The 20,583-nt window shown below is 44.4% G+C and overlaps 1 protein-coding gene across 3 annotated transcripts; it reads left to right on the forward strand.

Annotated features, from left to right (window-relative positions):
* The first annotated feature begins 215 nt into the window (after nucleotides 1–215).
* LOC144104408 (uncharacterized) lies at nucleotides 216–13,805 on the forward strand. Of its 3 annotated transcripts, none has more exons than XM_077637392.1 (4): nucleotides 216–1,221; nucleotides 1,942–2,119; nucleotides 3,303–3,444; nucleotides 5,188–5,300. In XM_077637392.1, the coding sequence occupies exons 1-4, from the start codon at nucleotides 1,134–1,136 to the stop codon at nucleotides 5,275–5,277; spliced, it is 498 nt and encodes a 165-aa protein (XP_077493518.1). In that variant the 5' UTR covers nucleotides 216–1,133; the 3' UTR covers nucleotides 5,278–5,300. The 3 variants fall into 3 exon arrangements, with proteins under 3 accessions (XP_077493518.1, XP_077493520.1, XP_077493517.1); XM_077637394.1 differs by lacking the exon at nucleotides 5,188–5,300 and adding an exon at nucleotides 10,466–10,573 and having other exon boundaries at nucleotides 615–1,221; XM_077637391.1 differs by lacking the exons at nucleotides 216–1,221; nucleotides 1,942–2,119; nucleotides 3,303–3,444; nucleotides 5,188–5,300 and adding exons at nucleotides 5,814–6,053; nucleotides 10,466–10,664; nucleotides 11,936–12,077; nucleotides 13,671–13,805.
* The last annotated feature ends 6,778 nt before the right edge of the window (nucleotides 13,806–20,583 follow it).

The raw sequence follows: 20,583 nt of genomic DNA on the forward strand, positions 1-20,583 counted from the left end.
TTGCGGCATCAGCTCAAATAGAGAAGTGAATGTGATGTTGCATAGTAACGGAAGTGTGTATTGGAATGTGAAGCTTAACGCCCCAAAGCAAAACACACGCTACGAAGGATGCCGTAGTGGAGCGCTCCGGATCATTTTCGACCGCCTGAGTTTCTTTAACGTGGACTGGACCGCTACAGCATACGTTTTTTTTTCGCATTTCGTCGTCACTGAAATGAAGCCGCCACTGTCGGGATTTGGCCTCGCAACTTTGGGTTCAGCCGCTCAACGCCAAACCCACAGAGCCCCCACAGGTTCCAACACAAGTATTTCTTAATGGAAACAGTGCGACGATAATTTAATCGCCCACTTTATATTTCGTATTTCATCCGGAAAGGCCTTAGGAGAGTAGCTGCTCAAATGAAATTTGGTTAGGTAGGCGACACGCGTGACGTTACTTCAGTTATCAACTTAGATGGCTGCACATTAGATGCAGTGGGTGCCGGAGACTACGGTGATGATAGGTAACTGCAAGGGTATTGGCATGAATGTCCATGGTGAGGCGGTTATTTTCTTTCTGTAGACGGAACCCCGACGCCCAAAGCGAACCCGAATTTCTGTCTGAAGAGAGTGTAATGGCGCCCAGCGAATGAAGTTTTTTAAGTGAACGCTAAACTGCTCTAGTTCTCGCCAGTCTGCGAGGCCAGCACATTTTAAGACGTAGGAGGTATCTCATCCAGCGATCGCTGGGAAGAAACAGCAGTGTCTAAATGTTAATAGAGTCACGCTAACTAAATATGATTCCTGACACTGTCTATGAGAACGTCAGGAGTGCCACGAAAGGTAGGTTTCCAGCCAGGTTTGGCCGTTCTGTGGACTTTTTTCATATGGACAAGGCTAGGACCAGAAATTGCTGTCTGCAAGGTTCGGGCTATTAAGCGTCTTCGGCAATTAACTCTATGGTTGCTTGACAGATGGCGTTCGCTTAATGTTAAACCCTGGGACATAAAACCTTTAATAGCGCATTCAATTGCAACGTGAGTGATTTTAGAACAAACAAATGGCGTTCAGCACATTTTACGACTTTGAAGCCGCGCAGGTGTTTTTAAGGATATTAAAAGAATGTCTTGGAGCCAATCTGTCTAAAAAGGCAAATGCGCCAGCTAAGGCTCTGGGTCTTCATTACAGTGCTGACAAGTTGTAGGTGTTGGACGCAATCGCCGACTCTTCACTACTGCTTAGGTGAGTCGCAGCGAGCAGTGACGCACGCCAAGAAGAAACCTATCAGTAAGGATGCACTGATTATACAGATGCGCTACGATATCCGAAAGTCCCTTAAAGGCTATGAGGGTGTACTCATATTTTAGTGATGGAACTTGGCTGTTGATGTGGGAAACATTTGACTAAAAATATGTCACCTGAAAACTTGGTTGTTGATGTGGGAGACCTTTGAATGTCGTTTACGGAACATGCAATGGGAGCAAAAAACAAAACTTCAATGTGGAGCTCGCGGTTAGAGACATCACATCGTGGCGAGTAAGTGAACCGATCCGCCCAAACGATTGCCATTGCAAAGCGAGTGGTGGGACTGGTTGACGAATACCATGACTGCCGATGTGCCGAGCCCTGAGTAGTTCATGAACCACGTTTTTGTTGGAGAATGTTTTAGCGTTTAGCCACCTTCAGGCAGTCACCTCCAGTAGCCTTAGCTTGAATGTATCGTAGAAAACATGCAAGAAAAGCCATGGATACGTTAATATTGAAGTCGGAAGCAGCGCATTCCTACCCCAAAAAAAGTAGGAAGAAGAAAAAGATAAACAATGACCGATAAGGAAAATGTAATTTAAACATTGACTGCACTACATTACGCAACATCGATGTATGTCCATGAATGATGAACATGACAAAGAACAGCCATACACAACATTTGGAGAAACGTGATTGCTCCCATCACCTTTTCAGAGGATAAGAATGTGTACGTGAGCAATGTCATCATCACGAACGCCACGTTGGGGCAGCACTTCGGCATCAACTACACACTGGAGTTCATGCGGAGACTACAGAAAAATCCCCGACTTGACTTAATCATGTCAATTGCCGGAGGGCCACAGATACCGTGCGTCGACAACATCGGTTCCTGGTAAGGCAACATGCGGTAAAATGAACGCGAACGCTTGCAGTTGAATTCCAGTCATTATTCCTATAGAAACAACTTTTATATACTTATATTTAGGAGGATTTTAGCTGACAACGAGGAAGCTAAAGGCTTCGCCGTGGAACAGCAGTTTGCATTGTGTTTATACAAGAGAATTGGCTACTAGCTTTGGGAGGCTCCAAACTAAAAAAGAAAAATGAGGTCGCATTTTTAAGGAAGTTGCTTCATTTTTCAATTACTTAGTCATGACGGCTATTATGCCGAATGCAATAGGACATGGCGCAAGAAAGGGCCAATTACAGGGGTTGTGGCCATGTTACGCTTCGTCCAACAATTTGTTAGTCTACTTAGAGGAGCAAAAGTAATAAAAAATGACATGCAACATGAAGGGGACAAAAACGTTTTAAACTTCACACAGCCAAAAAAAAACAGGATGAAAAGCAAGTTATGTTCTTGCTATTTACTCATTCGAATCACCACCGCAAGGGTGCTCGTAGACCACGAAAATGGTGGCTTGTCGGAAAAGAGCTCGGTTTGCAACACGCATGAAAACCGTGCCTTAAGTCTTATTGTCTTTTGCCTTAAATTGTCTTAAAATAGTGCGGTGCGAATGGAATCAGTATAGCACTTCTGCAAGAAGGGTGCTCAGGTTAACTGCAATGCTTACGGTGTGAAGTACTGATATGAGGAAGGTAGAATGTAACGCTACAGTCGCACTCATGAATAAAATATTTCTAACCTCCAGATGAGATCTTAAAAAGCATCGAACATATGTTCGATGCTTTCGATATGTTCCATGCGAACATAAGAGCATCAAACATATGTCTAGAGAGAAAAAAAATTGCAATATGCCCGCTAAAACCCTAGCGAAATCCGCGAAAGCCGCGCGTTTCTTAGAGTGCATCTCTGCCTTGAAAGTAAAACTGTTGATCTCGGCACAGGATCTTGGATTCCTTGATAAATTGTTTTCGGCTTTATATTTGTTCCACGTGTACATAAAAAAATCACGTTTCGCACTCCCTAAATATCTTCCGCGCCCATTAGCAATGTGCAGCTAACGTTAGGCTTTGAAAAGATTAAGCGAAGCTGATATTTATACCCCATGTACACCGGACAGGACCACGAAAAACACAGTTCGAAGAGTTTTTTCTTGCTTGATCATTAACAGCTCGTACAATCTGTGCAATGCCGAAACGGAGATCGAAACTCGGATTACCGATCCTTGGAGGAACGAGTGTCCAATACCGAGGGGTCTTTTGAACGGGTATTTTCGACACCAGCTCAGCCACACCGCCTGGACTGTGCTTAAGGTAAGCTGGAGTCATGTGCACTCGAGCGCAGACAACACTACAGCTGTAAAAAGGGAGTGATTTTTAGTTGAAGGAAATGAAAGTAAAAAATTGGTTTTTGTGGGAAGGAAATGGCGCAGAATCTGTGTCACATATCTCGGTGGACACCCGAACCGCGCCGTAAGGGAAGGGATAAAAGAGGGATGGACGGACGGACGGACGTACGTACCTACGTATGTACGTATGTACGTATGTACGTATGTACGTATGTACGTATGTACGTATGTACGTACGTACGTACGTACGTACGTACGTATGTATGTATGTATGTATGTATGTATGTATGTATGTATGTATGTATGTATGTATGTATGTATGTATGTATGTATGTATGTATGTATGTATGTATGTATGTATGTATGTATGTATGTATGTATGTATGTATGTATGTATGTATGTATGTATGTATGTATGTATGTATGTATGTATGTATGTATGTATGTATGTATGTATGTATGTATGTATGTATGTATGTATGTATGTATGTATGTATGTATGTATGTATGTATGTATGTATGTATGTATGTACGTACGTACGTACGTACGTACGTACGTACGTACGTACGTACGTACGTATGTATGTATGTATGTATGTATGTATGTATGTACGTACGTACGTATGTATGTATGTATGTATGTATGTATGTATGTATGTATGTATGTATGTATGTATGTATGTATGTATGTATGTACGTACGTACGTACGTACGTACGTACGTACGTACGTATGGATGGATGGATGGATGGATGGATGGATGGATGGATGGATGGATGGATGGATTGATGGATGGATGGATGGATGGATGGATGGATGGATGGAAATATTATTTGGTCCTGCAAGTAGTGATAATTAACCACTAAGCGGCCGCTCCCATGTCGGGACAGGAAGGCCAAGCCTCACGGCCACGTCGTGAGCCTGCTGGACAGTCCAGAATTGTTGATCCAGAACTGTTGGGTATGAGTAAGAGATGGCGCAGGGCGGTCGTTCCGTACCCGGGTTCGAACCCGACAGCGGCGGCTTAGTTTCGATGGAAGCGAAACGCAAAGGGACCCGTGTGCTGTGCGATGTCAGTGCATGTTAAATATCCCTAGGTGGCCGAAATTATTCCGGAGCCCTTCACTGCGGCAAAAAAGGAGGGAGCGAAAGAAGAAAGAGGTGCCGTAAATAGAGTAACATCAGTCATAGAATGCTGACTACTCCGGTTCTCGTCCGGTCACATCGCAGAGGGCAATGGAAAATGGACCGGATTTCAGTCTAATCGGTACTACAGTTGGCCGGTGCCCCCCGTAGCGGTGGCCAAATGGTTGAGCATCCGCCTTGCGTGCGTGAGGTGCGGGGTTCGATCCCTAGTGCCGCCGGGTACCCACCGGTGATACAGTGGGTACAAGCTTTCCCCTGCCTTGTTCCCGGCTTCTTTAGGGTGAAATGCTTGGGAAATGGGTCTTTGACCCCACCTTGAGTAGTCGAAAAACACCTTGTGTCATGGCGCTCTTTGGCCACAGCTGCCCACGTGCCATAAAAATACATAATCACCAGTTGGCTGGTGTGCCCCACAGGCATTGGACACCATTGCGTACTCAGATTCCTGATTAATTTAGGTTGGCACACCAACGAAGCAAAGAGCCATCCTTATCAAAAATAAAGTATTCGTTGCTTACAAGTAAATTCTGAGCAAATATATTTCTCTCATTTCTTCTTCGCAGGGCCGAGCGGTTCTTATACGTGCAAATATTATCGAAGGCGGAGAGCTTTTGGCATGTTTTCGTCTAACTGTAATGATCAGACCTTTCTGAACAAAATGAAGAAATAATAAACATTTCATGTGTCAACTAATTCATCCCGCTTGAGTGTCTTTTTTTCCCCTCAATATACAGAGCTGATTAATAGTTTTAAAAATGGAATAAAAGAAAATTTTTTTATGCAGGACATGAAAATTCTATGTGCTGTGAAACCGACGCAGTGGATCAATGACACAATGCCTCGACAATTTTTTCAGGATGTCGCAGTGAAAATTTAGGAGAAGGATAGTATCAGGTAGAGTGAAATTCAGGGCGCCTATATCATCTTCCTCCTCGAGCTTTTATCGCAGACTAGCATCGCCTTGATTCCAAAGACTTCAGCCGAGTTCTTGCAATTAAGTTTAGTCGTGCCAAGATACATGCGCTTTATGTGGGCAGCTGCATGTTAACAAAATTAAACGGGTTTATATATTTTCTGTCTTTTTATTGCCAGGAAAGATTTGCAAGCTGTTTCCTTTTATAAATCTTGACACGCCTGAAGTACAGAGACTTTACGATACTTAGCTATCCATATGTTACTGCAGGTGCGGTACGAACGTTACGAGCAATAGAAGTGCACCTGTTGAAAAGCGCTATTCGCCGGGCTTCCACCGGACTGTTCTGGGAGATGTGGTTTTGTTATGCATTGCTGGCTGGGTTGATACTTTGCGTGTCATCCAATAAGACGACTCCGAAAGGCGGAAAGAAAGTTACTGTCACTGAAGAACAGGTCAATGAAGAAGATGAGTATGAGAAACACACTTTTTTCGCCACGATTGACCCTTGCGTCGGTAAGGAAGAGAGTTTGCCATAGTAGTATTTTAAATCACCTGAGCATGCCTCAACATTCATTAAAAGAATATCGCACATAAATAGTACTGTGGTCAAACCTAATGCAGACAGTGATATAAAGCGCAGTGTTTCTTAATGCGGTTTTATTTGTGAAAGTCGCAGTGAACGCGTTTCACGGTTGTCGCAACTTCCCATTGTTGGAAAACCTTGAAAACGGCTCGAACAGAACGCTGCGCAAACAGGGTTGCATTTTACAGGTTTGACGAAAATTTTTTGTGTGACTTTATCAAGCACTTTCTCGCAGGCGTTGTTTCAAAAAACAAGCATCCGAACCGGATGTAACTTAGTTGGTTGAGCAGCGCAGCGCTCGAGCACTTTTGACAAGACAGATGCGCATTGAGGCCACAAGAAAGCGCATCGACAATATTGCAGCTGCATGGTATGATCAAGTCGTTTAAGAACCATTTTAAAACCGTAACTGTTCGCAGCTCACAGCGCAGATATAGGACTATAGAGGGCTGGACACGTAAGTTTAACGTCGTCAGATGCTCATTATGTTCCTCAGAAAATTCCGTTACTTAACTCTGCGGTTTTGCACCATGCACAAAAAGCAGGAAAAGTGGAAAAATGTTACCAGCGCCAAGGATGCATACGGCACGGCCTGCAATGTACCGCATCTAATGCGCAATGCAAAAACGAGAAATCGAGAAGAGAAATAAAAACAATACTCGCAGTTTTCCTAAATTTTTCTAATGTTACTTATTCCTCTGCATTGTAAAAAGATATATAACGTCACCGTACGCACTGCTGCATAAAATATTTTTCAGTAACGCGATATAATTAAAATAAATTATTGATTACTTACTGATCGCAGCATTCTCTCAAGGAAAGTTGAGTTATGTGTCACAGAAGCTTCCTCGGTTGTAATCTGAATCAAGAACATTGCCGTAAGCGACAGTGGTTGCCCACATGGCCTGAAGTGCAGAATCATTCGTCTACAGGACCCCTCTATGTAAAAATATGTCGTTGCAGCGGACATACAGACTTCTCAGCAGTTATTCTGACTTTTGCGCAGTGCGAAGTGTTTGTTTCAAGGATCCCAGACTGCTTTGGTCGCAAATAGAGAAGTCGTCTATGCATGCTGTGACACTCCAGCTGCGGTCCTAGGGCACTGGAGTCTTCAGACAAATGCGAAGGTAGTCCTTCTTGGAAAATATGAACCGCATCACCGAGAAGAGCAAAGAGTATGGTGGAGCTGCCATAAAAAAAATGTAAACCAATAAGCTCCTGCCTGTACCACTAAAGTAGTGGGAAGTCAAGAAAAAGTGGCTTCTCACACTGCCCGAACAATAAGTTGCTGAAACGACTCCAGACGAACAACAACGTGTGGCAGCCAGACAAGCCTGAATACCGGAAAAGCCTTTTATCCATGGCATATGAAGTACACTGGAGATTTTTCAAAAAAATTGGGTGTGGTTTAGCTTTGGTTAAACCTGAAGTGACGCGATAGCTACAGCTGGCCGGGTGGAACTTGCTCAGTTGAACTGCAAAGTCTGTCTTTCACCGCTCCGTTTCGCTGGGCGTTCTTTCTTCATATTCGCCCTACTTGACAGGGCGCATTCGCGCAGCTGCTGCAGCTCGGTTGCGCCGCCGCGCCGCGCCGCCAGCAGCAGCGGCTGCTCCGCACCACATGGCTGGTCACGTGACCAACCACGTGACGAACCACGTGATAAGCCACAGCGCCGCGCCACCGGCAGCTGCTGCGCAGCACGTGACCAACCACGTGACAGCGTGGCGGCGCAGCGGTGCAGCCACAGGGTGGCGGCGCCGCCACGCTGAAGGCTCGAAATGCTACCGTACAATAGCTATCGCTACAATAGACACGACTAACGCTTGGCACGGAATACATTCTATTTGGCGAAAATTGGCTATATAACACAGCAAAATTTGTGCAGAGTGCACGTAAAAAAATGATGTATAGAGTGCAGAAACATAAAGATAAGAATACATACAAAGTGAGCAAGGGAGGGGAAAGAGAGAGTGCATGCCAACGTTACCGCAAGAGACCTTGCCTTCGTTTGGGCAAAGTGTTTATCACTGGCCGAGTTTAAACAGGACCTTCATTTCTAGTAGGAAGACCTTCCTCATCGAAGTGAAGGCCCTATTTAAAACCTGCCAATGATGAACGCTTTGCCCAAGCGAAGGCAAGTTCTCTTGCCGAAACGTTGGCATGCACTCTCAGTCTTTCCCCTCCATTGTTCACTTTCTGTGTATCAAGAAAACATTTGCCTGCCCGGTATGCACCAAAGATAAGAATAGTCAAGTATAAATAACAAACATAACTTTTCTTGTTTTTCTGTCTCTAAGTGCTCCAGTTCATGCGCACATGCGCGATAATGCTTTCTATGATTAGGCTGTTTTCAGCAAATAAAAAGTGAGTAATATCAAGGGTTCATCGCATCGGTCCACTATATTAGTGATTTTCACGAAATCGATGCCATGATGCGGCGGTGCCGAGGACTGGTTTATGTAGGATCGGTGCGTCGAACCGATTTGTTCGCTCCGTTGCGAAAGTGGCACGCCTGCACATTCACACATTGTCGTCAGAGTTCTGTTCCAAAAACATATATTATGTGGCCTGGTACATAAAAGTTTCCAGTTTGTCGAGATAGAAGGGCAGCTACGTTTCGTTGCGTGAGTGTCCTAGTGCCAGGAGTACACAATGAAAATGAGAATAGCAACTTTCCGAGCTGTCGTGTAATGCTTGAAGTACCATAACAGTGCAGTTGACACGGGGAACCGAACCTATAAAAGATGTTTCCCTTGAACTAGAAATTCCTGTGTAAATACGTGACTCTATTTTCTAGCAAACATTGCTCAAAACACACAACTGACGGGTGTCCCCTTAAGGTCGTGGAAATTGCTAACAGACTCTTTTCTGTCATAAGCGCTGCAACAATGCATTTTAGGCCTGTTCCCCATCTAGCCCAATTGAATACCTCAAGTACCAAACCGCCTTACTTCACTAGAGAACTTACACGAGAAAATTTCGGCCACGCTTCTGATTTTGGGGAAGCAAGTTGGAATTGTCAGCTTCGCGAAAGGAAGACAAATCGGAAAGGGAGGAAATACAACTTGGAGGTCTGGACGCATTGTGAGACCATGCGCGTTCAGTATCGTTTTGTGAAATCTGCATCGACTATAGTCGGATACAGCTCAAGAACAAAGCAGCTTTACCCCGTCAAAGGACCCCCTTCCAGTCAATGGCGTCGGCTGGTTCTCATGACCCTGCTGGCCTGACAATGCAGGGAGTGGCAGATAAAAGGGGATTGTCCCCTCCCTGCACTGCCGCAACGCTCCCTGCATTGTCACGCTAGCAGGGTCATGAGAGTCAGCCGACGCCATTGGCTGGAAGAGGGTCCAAGTCCAACTTTCTCGGAGAAATGTTTTGAAAAGTGGAAAATTGTAAGATACTGTTATGTAAATATTGGAGTTACGTAATGGTCCATTCTTCTGATAGGTAGCAAAATCTTTCTTTTAAAGTATTTCCATCGATTGCATCGAAGAGTTGAGACTGCCATAGAAAACCAATGGGGAACACTTTTGACGATTGCAACAACGTTAATAGAAAAACAAATACAAGACTGCCGTCGGGTGATCCGCGGGTATATTGATTGTTATAGTGAAATTTTACATTCTATAAAAGAATTGCGTTCATAAACGATTTCCCGCTCAAAAATGCTTTTGTCCAGAATTGCTGGCTATGTTTTACGGGATAAAGCTTCTTTATTCTTAAGTTGTATCCGACTATAGACAAATATCATATTAAATGAGTTTGTTTACGTGGTCAACACGCACCTTCAATTAGTCGACTAACGATTAGCAAACTCATAAGCTGTTCTATTCCCCACTGGCGTACAACCCTTTCAAACACTTCTTTAGGCAGTCTATAGACTGTCCATAGACTTCTGTCTATAAAGTCTGTAGACTATCTGTAGACGAATTCTAGAGAACAGTCTATAGGCAATACAAATCATATAGACAGTCTATAGACAATCTTTAGATATATGGCTAAAGACTTTTAGTAGACTTTTGTCTATAGACAGTCTATAGACTATGAGTAGACAAAAAGGAACATCTGTAGGAAAGCAAGAAAGTATATAAGAAGTCTATAGACTGTCTATAGACCATTGTTATAGGGGAATGACGAAGGGGCCACGTAGTTGGAATGAGTCAAAAGCATACGTTGAAGACTGACGTGCAAATCGACAAAGGTGCTCTACATTACAACAGCGCACAACCAACTCAAAAGTCAGGCTTGAAGGTCTTGTTGCCATTAACAATTTTGTACAGAAATGCATCACTGGGGACCAAGTGGCATAAAGCTGACACGTGTTTTTGTTCTGCCCAGGTTTGGACCCGCCAATCAATAACCGAGAGTATTTAGACGACGTTCGTTTGAGCGTGTCCTCCAAGTCACTCTCGGATGTATACAGAAATGTCAGCGTCAAGATGTATCTTAGGAGGAGCCTACTGGACAACTCACTTCTGCACTTCTACATAACGGATGAAGAATTGTACAGCTACCAGTGTATGAATAGGAACTCGTGGTGAGTATGAGCGTGATGATGATGACGATGCTCGGTTCTATGGAGGGAATAAAACTATGGAGTGACCTGAGATGTTTCAGGTCACTCATTTGATAAATTAAAAGCCACCATCTTGGAATCTAGGTTTCGATCGCACCATTACCGAGAACTGATCATTTTTACTTCATATGTTTAAAGCCGTATCGTCAGGTATAAGCTAAAGTGTAGGTAAGCTAGCTTTCCCGTCTTATTCGTCCCATTTTTTCTGACCAACTTGAGAACAGCGGGGACGTGACTATTATTCCTATTCTTTTTATAAAGTACGCTGCAAGTGAATAGACAACATAGCTGTATTGTGATTGCATGCCACTCTGTATCATTGCCCTTTAGTGTGATATCATCCTGAATGTAGCTTCGCATCGTGCCCCCCCTCCCATTTTAATTTTTTTTTTTTTTGCACCGCACCCTTTTCACACGTGTGCGCTCCGCATTATTCTGAACTTTGTAAGTTCGACACGTGTCCATGTTCCCTTGGTATTTTAGGTGACCCCTGACTGCGCTTTTGCGATTGCATGACTTCGCCCCGTTTTAGCTTTCTTATGCTGATCGTCATTCGTGCAGATAATGATAACGTCACCACATAAATTTAAGATACTTCCCGCAGCTCAGGTTCTTCGGGTAAAGGCCGGTCCCCGGCCGAAACGTCAAGAAAAGTACGAGGGTTTCTTCAACACGTCTGTTTTCTTTCATATATAGAAGGAAATCACCAGTCGCCGAAGGCAAAGAGCAAAACGCAATGTTTCTATCTTTTTTTTATAATTGCGGTGTTGATCAACGAGAGATTAGTACTACAATTATTTTATCGCTCCAATATAATTGATTAGAAAACATTAGAAAAACAACCACATGCAGTGTGATCCGAAGCAACAACCTCATAATTTCGAGTCCGATGCTCTGCCAACTGAGCTACAGCGACGGCTGAGCAAGTCTTCTTGTTTAAGGGGTGTTTATTTCACATGTAACCTAACCTTGAGAGTCATAGTTTATATAACCCGGCGTTTGATGATTTGCCCTAGGATGAGAAGACCAGCAGTTCTTTCTTTGACTGTTGTGTTCTGCACTTAAGAGGTAACTTCTTCACTAATGTGCTCCTGTTATTTGCTTTATTTATATCTGCTACTGTTACTATGACTTATAACAAAAATTTCTCTCAGTTGAGTCTGTTGATCGGTGGTTATTACGTTATAATGTTTGGTTACAAACTGTTCAGTTTTTCTGTTCTCTTTGATAAGCACTTACAAGCTGTGCAATCCAGAGACGTCACAGGAGAAAACGCTGACTAAACGGTGGCATGGCAGGTGCCCATTGCTACCGGGTTTCTACGAATACAAGTTTGTGTACAAGCTGCCTCCAAGAATACTTTATACGAAGAGGGTAGGTAATGCTGGCACAAATGCACACCACTGCTTTGTTGACGACCGAGCAGCTTTCTTGAATTCAGAACATCGGAGAACCCAAGCGGGATTCCGGAGATGCCAGAATTACACTTGTTTTGTCTTCTGTATTAGCTGCAGGCGGAAAGTACAGTTGGGAATTGTGCCGTCGCTCAATGCCATATGCCAACGTACCCAGCAACTCTGAACAAAATCATTCTTCAGCGGGAAACCATTTATGAACGCAATTTTTTTTCATATAATGTAAGGATTAACTATAACAACCAATATACCCGCAGATCACCCGACGGCAGTCCTGTATTTTTTTCTATTCACGTTTTTGCTATCCTCAAAAACGTTCCCCATTGTTTTTTATGTCAGTCCTAACTGCTCGATGCGATTGTTGGAAACACTTTAAGAGAAAGTTTCTGCAACATATTTGCATAACAGTATCTTACAATCTACCAGTTTTCAAATTTTTTGCTCGAGAAAGCTGGAATTGAATACCTGTGCAAACTGTCGCTTGAGTGCACACAGAATTCGTATTGATTTTGTAGTAAGCCCTGTGTTCAGCCCCCTTCCCCCGTACCTGCACCCGCCACGTTTTTTGAGCTGTTACGTTCAAAAACATAGCTTGACTTGGCGCCTGACTTTGGTGGTTGACAGTTAGCTATTTAACAGAATTTATCGTAGGATACAACTTAAAAAAAAAACAGCAGTTGTTAACACTGGGCCATGGTCCCCGACGTACTGTATCACTCCGCTAGCCGGTCACAAAAGTAAACGAAATTAGCTTTTTAATGTTTGATTTTATTAAACAAGCCAGGTATCAAAATGCTAGAGCTGCTAACTTTTTTCTCGTGATTAGCTACTTGTTTAGATGACAAGAGAAGTTTTAACAACGGACTACTTTTTTGTCATGGAGGAATTCTGTGCGGCGGTCCTGAATGTGGGCGGAGCCTCACTGGAGACCTAAGTTGTATCCGACTATAGTTGCCCAGCTTGCTAGTTAACAAGATACAGTTGTTTTCTCACCGCCTTCACTTTACCATAAGAGTCATTTTTATAAAATAAGGGGAATCTTTTTAAATATTACTGGTGGCCTTCCCTGGAAACTGCGAATGAAAGGAGCGAACAGCAAATTAAATCGAAAAACTCCTAGATAATGATTGCCTTTACTGTTTTTTTTTTGCTGCGGTTGTAGTTAAAGAAGTAAGGTAAATAAAGATATATTTAACAATGTCGATAATTTGCGAGGCTGGAAGACGACAACATGGCAACTGAGGAAGCCGAACGTACGACATTCGAATGTAGACGGGTTTTAGATAACTGGCAGCGAACGTAAAGTTGTATACTTTGGAAAAAGTCTCTTACCTAACTGCAATTGCAAGAACGACACAAAAGTAACAACACAAGGCCATTTGACTATCATTCGCGGAGTGAGAGCTTGACAACAAAGCCAGTTAACAATTATCAGAAAGAAAGCAGTACTGGTAATAAAAGTGTTACGAAGACTGGATTTGTGACAGGGGTAAGTGCTTTTAGTCGTTTTGGGGGAGTAAGTAAAAATGAGCTTGGTCATCGCTATGTGCAGAAAACCACCGTCCTCAACATCCAGGCTCAGCTTCATGAAGGGTACGTCTGTGTGGCCTGCTACAAGATCAGGATGATGTTCAGGAAAAAGACAAAGCTGTAAACCACGGTGTGCTTCGTAATAAAATACTGTACGTCTCTGCACTGTTACAGAGAAGATCGTTTCTTACATTCCAACGCCGATTAATTTTCTGCTATTATTTTTATTTCATCATACTGACACTTTGAACTAATGCCAGGGGGGGGGGGGGGGGTTCACCTCTCCATTTGTGGCTGCAGATACCGAAGCTTGAAAGGAACCCATTGCAACGTGTTATGCAGAGAAAGTGCAAATACTGACAGCTCTTTCACGACCTTATAACATGTCTGACGATGATTATGATTTCACCGAGTTTTGATTAACCTGTTGTCATGAATTATGGGGCCGCTTACGTTTTATGCAGAAGACGTACAAATAATGACAGCTCTTTCGCGACTTCATAACAGGCCTGACGCTGAGCAAATATGATTTCGCCACTATTTGATTAGCTTGACGTCATGAGTTATGGGTTTGCACATTGTAGGACTCCAATCACAAAGCGAGTGAAAAACAACTGCTTTCATTCTTCTATACGGCGGGCCGAGAACGCTAGCCGAACGGAGACGGCAGTGTATCGCTTACAGTGGAAACTTCATCGAAAAATTAGAGAAAAGGATATTTGAACGGCAAAGAGTTTATGAACACAATTTTTTTCATATATTGTATGATTTCACTACAACAATCAATATATCTGCAGACTCCTCGTCGGTAGGCTTGAATGTTTTGTATTAACGTTTTTGCTATCGTCAGAAGCGGTCCCCATTGTTCATTGGTTTCCTATGGCAGTCTTAACTGCTCTATGCGAGAAATGGAAAAAAACTGACAAATATCTTGCTCCACATAGGATGAATAGATCATTACCTTCAGTACTGCCATAACAGTACCTTACAATTTTCTGATATTCAAAATCTTCGTCCAGGAATGTTGGACATTAGCGTCTTCCGGGAACATCGACATGGGAAATAAGGTTTTATGTAAAAAAGTTTCTAGATCTGTCGCCTAACATAAATGAAACAGCCTTCATCAAACGTGTTCAGGCCATAGGGCTTTCTTTTGAGTAGCGCGTAGTTGGTTACTAACAGCCCACCTGAAGTTTTATTTCTCTTGGAAGGCGGGTTCTGGGTGAGCGTTTCTTGCTGCCACCACTCCTGACCTATGAAGCTTGAGTAATGTTTTTTCATATAGAAAAAAAAAGCAAAGCATTCGGACCTTGATTCTACCATGACCATGATTTCCGACCATGATTCTACGTCTTCAGTCGGCAAACACATTTAATACCCCTGTCACACAGGGCACTTTCGATCCTCATTGAGCTCGATCTGCATCGAGATTTTCGAGCACGCTCGAAACATCCGGTGCTACACGGCATTTTCAATGCTCATTGAGAAGTTTCCCTCATGTGTGTTAGGTGGCGCCAAATGTTCCGCCGACAGCCATAACAAGGCGATGTCCGGCAACACTGTGCAGTCGGGGGCAGCGGCAGCCAAATCCGTAGCCAAATGGGTACACTGCGTATCTGCGCCAGGTTTTTGGTTTTTGTGGCGCAGCTCTGCTGCTGTGCGATGCAACTCAAGGGTTCACAACGCCTCCGCGATTTCTGCATAGACTGCGGCGTTTCTCTTCTGGCGCCGCAAATTATTTAGGCGGTCCTGCCAGCAGTCGATGAGAGCGGCTGTCTCGCGCTCGCTCCACAGTTTCCGCGCCGACGAGCAGGAGGACGCCATCTTTGTTTACACTGACGGCGAAGCTTGGAGCGTGGTGTAGAGATTATTTTCATATGCTTGCATATAAGAAGGCATAGTACCTTAAAAATGTTCTGTATTACATTTTAATCAATCACAACAACAATAATTGTGGTTTGGTTTTGTTAACTTGTGTTTATTTTTATAGCTTCATGAGAGCGAGAGTTCTCGATTGTGCTTGGAACCTCAAGCACTCTTGAGGAATCGGCATCGAGTCAAGCAGGATCGAGCTCGATTGCGCTTGAAAGTGGCCGTGTGACAACCGTCGATCTGCATTGAGTTCGATGAGCATTGACTGATTGAGCCGCCGCGGTGGCAGAGTGGTTATGGCGCTCGGCTGCAGGCCCGAAAGACGCGGGTTCGATGCCGGCCGCGGCGGTCGAATTTCGATGGAGGCGAAATTCTAGATGCCCGTGTACTGTGCGATGTCAGTGCACGTTAAAGAACCCCTGGTGGTCGAAATTTCCGGAGCCCTTCACTACGGCGTCTCTCATAGCCTGAGTCGCTTTGGGACGTTAAACCCCCATAAACCATAAACCAACCATTGACTGAATGAGGATCGAAAGTGCCCGTGTGACAGGGATATGACACCCTGGAAGAAGCTCGAAGCACAGTCGCGGACAGAATATAATAAACCAAGCTTCCACGCTTGCGTAAAGGGAAGCGAAATGTTTTGCGCCTTTAGTTGCAAGTGAAAAAAATTGATTTTACTAGCATATGCATGAACGATCTATTAATTCTCACAAGGTAACAGGGAAAAGGGCTCTGAGTGCTGAAGCGCGCTTCACATTCTTCGGTCCTCGACTAGTTAATTATTAGGATTAATTAAATAGAGCCAATAATGGCACAAACGTCGAAATAGCGCGGACGTCGATATAATGAGCGTGCAGGAAAACAGCAGTAGATGTTACAATGGTATGAAATTGTAAAAAAAAAGCGAAATAAAGGGTTGAAATAAATTGAAAAGTGTTCGATGAATGAAAAGTAATCAAATAAAAGGTTTGATAGATGCGTGGTGGTTAGGGAATTTATTCTAAGCAAAAGTCAATGAATGGTTGAATAGGCTATACAATTATATAGTGGATGGGGGGGGGGGGGGGGAGCAAACCACGGCGTCAAATTTTAAAACTCAAAATTGGTGATTGAGATGAAAAGGACGTATATTCAGAATAAATAAATAATTAATTGATAATAATCTATTAGATAATGATTGTCCAATGAAAAAATGAACAATATGTAATTAGGAAGTCGATCGATGACCAATTGGATAAACAATGATCGATCAATGAATCGATAATTGTGGGTATAATCAGAGTAAAATTGTTAATTAAGATGAGTAATTACGCAATTTGGAAAGAAATGAAGAATTAAGTGAACGGTAAAGCAACCATGGCGCCAAATTTGAAAGGCGACCAGTGCCGAGGAGGTGTGAACGCTTTGGCATTCCTCCAATTTGGGTAGCCGCAGTGATCTGTAATTTTTTTTTCGCAGTCTTTTACACCAAGGCATGCAACGCATACTTCCTCAGCAGTGACGACCTTGTTACCTGAACGGCGGCACGAGCTAAGGTCGGATGTACTGAGCACACCATAGAACAGCTGTCCCCCAAAAAAGTCGGTCATATATTCATTTAACATCCCGGCCATAAAGTCCTTTCCTATTTAAACCTTGTTCGCTTTCAGTTTGCTTTCCATTTCCGGCAAGAAAAGACCGGAGCTAAAGAAACACGGCACGTGCGCTTAAGGTCAGTCACACGGACGCTATTATTGAAACCTGTGCACCGGGTCTACAGTCATTGGTGAAATACAAAAAATAAAAGATTTGCCTGTGCTAGGCACTTAGGGAATAAAGACAAAAGGTGGCTTCATTTTGATTTTGAAATAATTCCGCGTATGTGGTCGTTTACGAGTTATTCCTGGAAAGCTGGGACCGATGTGCTGTGAAAGTTGTCGCTGGAAGTAGGTCGACCTTCACCGGAGCCACACGTGCTTCTATCATTTGTTTTGCTAAATTTTGTCAGAACAGATATAAACTGAAAGATTGGGGATATTGAAAACAGTGTGTGGAAAAAAAATTATGAACGGCGTAGTCTCCATGCCTAAGATTAGCTAAATTTTTGAATGATTTCGTGGGGACAAGGGCACGTGCTTACCTATTTACCTAAGTGGTACTTTGTTTGATGGTTTGGTTTGGTTTATGGGGGTTTAACGTTCCAAAGCGACTCAGGCTATGAGAGACGCCGTAGGAAATTTCGACCACCTGGGGTTCTTTAACGTGCACTGACATCGCACAGCACACGGGCCTCTAGAATTTCGCCTCCATCGAAATTCGACCACCGCGGCCGGGATCGAACCCGCGTCTTTCGGGCTGGTAGCCGAGCGCCATAACCACTCAGCCACCGCGGCGGACGTACTTTGAAATGTATATTTCTCAACCATTGCAAGCAGTCCCCAGCCTTCCGCTATTTTTTGTGTGCTTCTGCTAGTTTGTACACATTTTACAACATTCTTCTTTTCATCTTAACTTTTCAAATTAATTTTCACCTTTTTCTTATTCCCACTGTTTTTCTCCATGATCCGCCCTCTTAAGCAGATAGAAAAAAAGCCATGCAGGATATTACACTGATAGAGACGAGGGGTCCTTGAGTGAGCTGACTCTTTCAGCGCCGCAGGTCCCTTCTCCGAATGACGTTGTCGGACTTGGTTATGAAGGAAACTGTACAGGGGGTTTATTTTACATTATTTACAAGATTTTGGAACCCATTGGAGGGTGATGGGGGAAGGTCGGAGGATCTTAGAAGATCTGAGGATGATCTAGGATTCCTTCCTCACGGCACTCGTCGTCCGGTTTAAAAAGGGTCCGGTCCCTAGGATTCCCCAGGTTCGAGGAAGTCTTCGCCAGGTTGTGCGTGGCCTAACTTGCGTTGTCGTACACACACACACACACACACACCACTTCACATAGGGACACGGCCCCGTCACATGCCTCACCGGAGAGAGAGGGTGCCGCTGGACAATCGCCCCCACCAGAGAGAGCGGTGTCTTCGCTTCCGAACGACAGTTCTCACGCTCCAGCCGGACACGTCTTCCGGGAAGTCCGAATGGGCGAGGCGCCGGCGAGCAGGCATAGTTGAAGGGGTGAGTCACCCCCTGCTCGGTTCTGGCGGTCGCTAACTGCCTCCGGGCCGCACGATCTTCCAGGAACGAGGTTTACAAACGGCAGTGGAATCCTCCGTCTCGAATCCAATAAACCACGTGAGAACCGGCCGTGGGAAACAAGATGCCTATCGCCGTGCAGGGACCCCGGCTGCAGGTGTCCTGGCCGAATACGCAGCTGAATCAGACCACCGGCTGTCGCCAGAAACCTTACAACACATACACACGCGTGCGCGCACGCGCACACACACACACACACACACACACACGCACACGCGCGCACACACACACACACGCATGCGCACATACACACACGCGCACGCACGCACGCACACATACACACACACGCACACGCACGCACACACGCACATACACACGCACACACACACACGCGCGCACGCACACAGGTTGAGGTTGAGGTGTTGAATGCTGCAGGTGAGGTTAGCCTTGCTTTATCTGCCAGCAATTGCTCCACCGCAGCGTCCCTTCGATATTAACAATGCCGCATCTACCCGCTAAGCGCACAGTCTCTTATAATAGCACACATTCTCTCCCGCAGTCACCATCTATGCACACAATAAATCCACACACTCCACATCACAGTCCAGTCCAAAAGTCACCGTCTATGCACATATTCAGTCACAGTAGAACATAGGCCATTGTAGTGCCACACTCCATACACACATTCACTCACAGTATAACGTAGTCTACTCCGAAAGACACCATCTACGCACACATTCAATCACAGTAGGCCATAGTCCGTTCCTGCTGTCACCATTTAAAAATAAGATCAGTGTCCTGCAGAAATGTTAAAAGAAAGCGTGCAGCCTCCCTTCTGCATGTCTGGTTTCCACTCGGGTAGACAATGTCCTGAACTGTACTGTGACGGGTTCCTGTCTTCTGGAAGGAAGCACGCACACACACAATGACAAAGCTTTCTGCTTATGAATACCTTGAGAGAAAAGAAGCGACGCATAGCACTTTTTTTGCCTTCTGTGAAGAGAAAAGATTATAGTCAGCACAATGTTCTGCGAGTGAACGATGTATTCGAAAAAAGAAAAAAAGAAATGGTTCGCAGATATCGCTTCGGGATTAATAATGAAGAGCGTGGTTTTGATGGACAAACAGAGATGAACGAGATGAAACACATCCTGACATCCGACTGAACACTCTCAGGCGGCATTCCAACAGAGAAGTACCTCGTTCGTTACTTGTTCTGTTTTAATTATTTTGAAGCGCTCTCCAGCGAAGCTAGAACGACTGCTACCGCGTTACCTGCGGACTGAGGCTAAGAATTCAATGGTTGCACGCTTCAGAGTTGTTGGTTGGCAAAACATATCGCTCAGAGCCCGAGCAAAATGCTAAACATTTGCTTGCGAAAAAGCGACTTTCTCAAATTCGTTGCGCAGGAATCACGCAACCACAATCCGGAGAAGTATCATTCACTCTGAAAGGCAGCATATCCTCTGCACGCACCTCCAGCTCAAGCATGAGGGCCAGTCTTTCAGCCAAAAAGCCTGTTGAAAGCTTCGCTTAACTATTACCCAAGACCGACTGCATCTCTGGTTAGGTCAAGAGACAGCCACCAGAGGCGTCATTCATTCTAGCAACCTGATCCTACGGCGGCCTTGCACAGCCAAGTAATACGGCGCTTGACATGTTCTACTCAGAGACTCCATGCCGAGTTGACGGTGTATCGACTTTCAAATGACCTTGTGTCACCTTTTTCCTGTCACGTATACCGCGAAAAGAGAAAATACGAGACGTGTTTAGCATTTCGCTGGATTTCGTGGTGACCCCACTCTACGAGCGTGTGATTTATGCCACGCGTACGCCGGGGCTGTCGCTTCGCAGCTGATCTTTACGCAAGCATAAGTGTGCGCTGCCGGAAGAGTTATGGCTTGTACTTTCTGCTCGGCTTTGCTCTGCTTGTGACAC

Source organism: Amblyomma americanum, chromosome 9, assembly GCF_052857255.1.
Source record: "Amblyomma americanum isolate KBUSLIRL-KWMA chromosome 9, ASM5285725v1, whole genome shotgun sequence".
Lineage (NCBI taxonomy): Eukaryota > Metazoa > Arthropoda > Arachnida > Ixodida > Ixodidae > Amblyomma > Amblyomma americanum.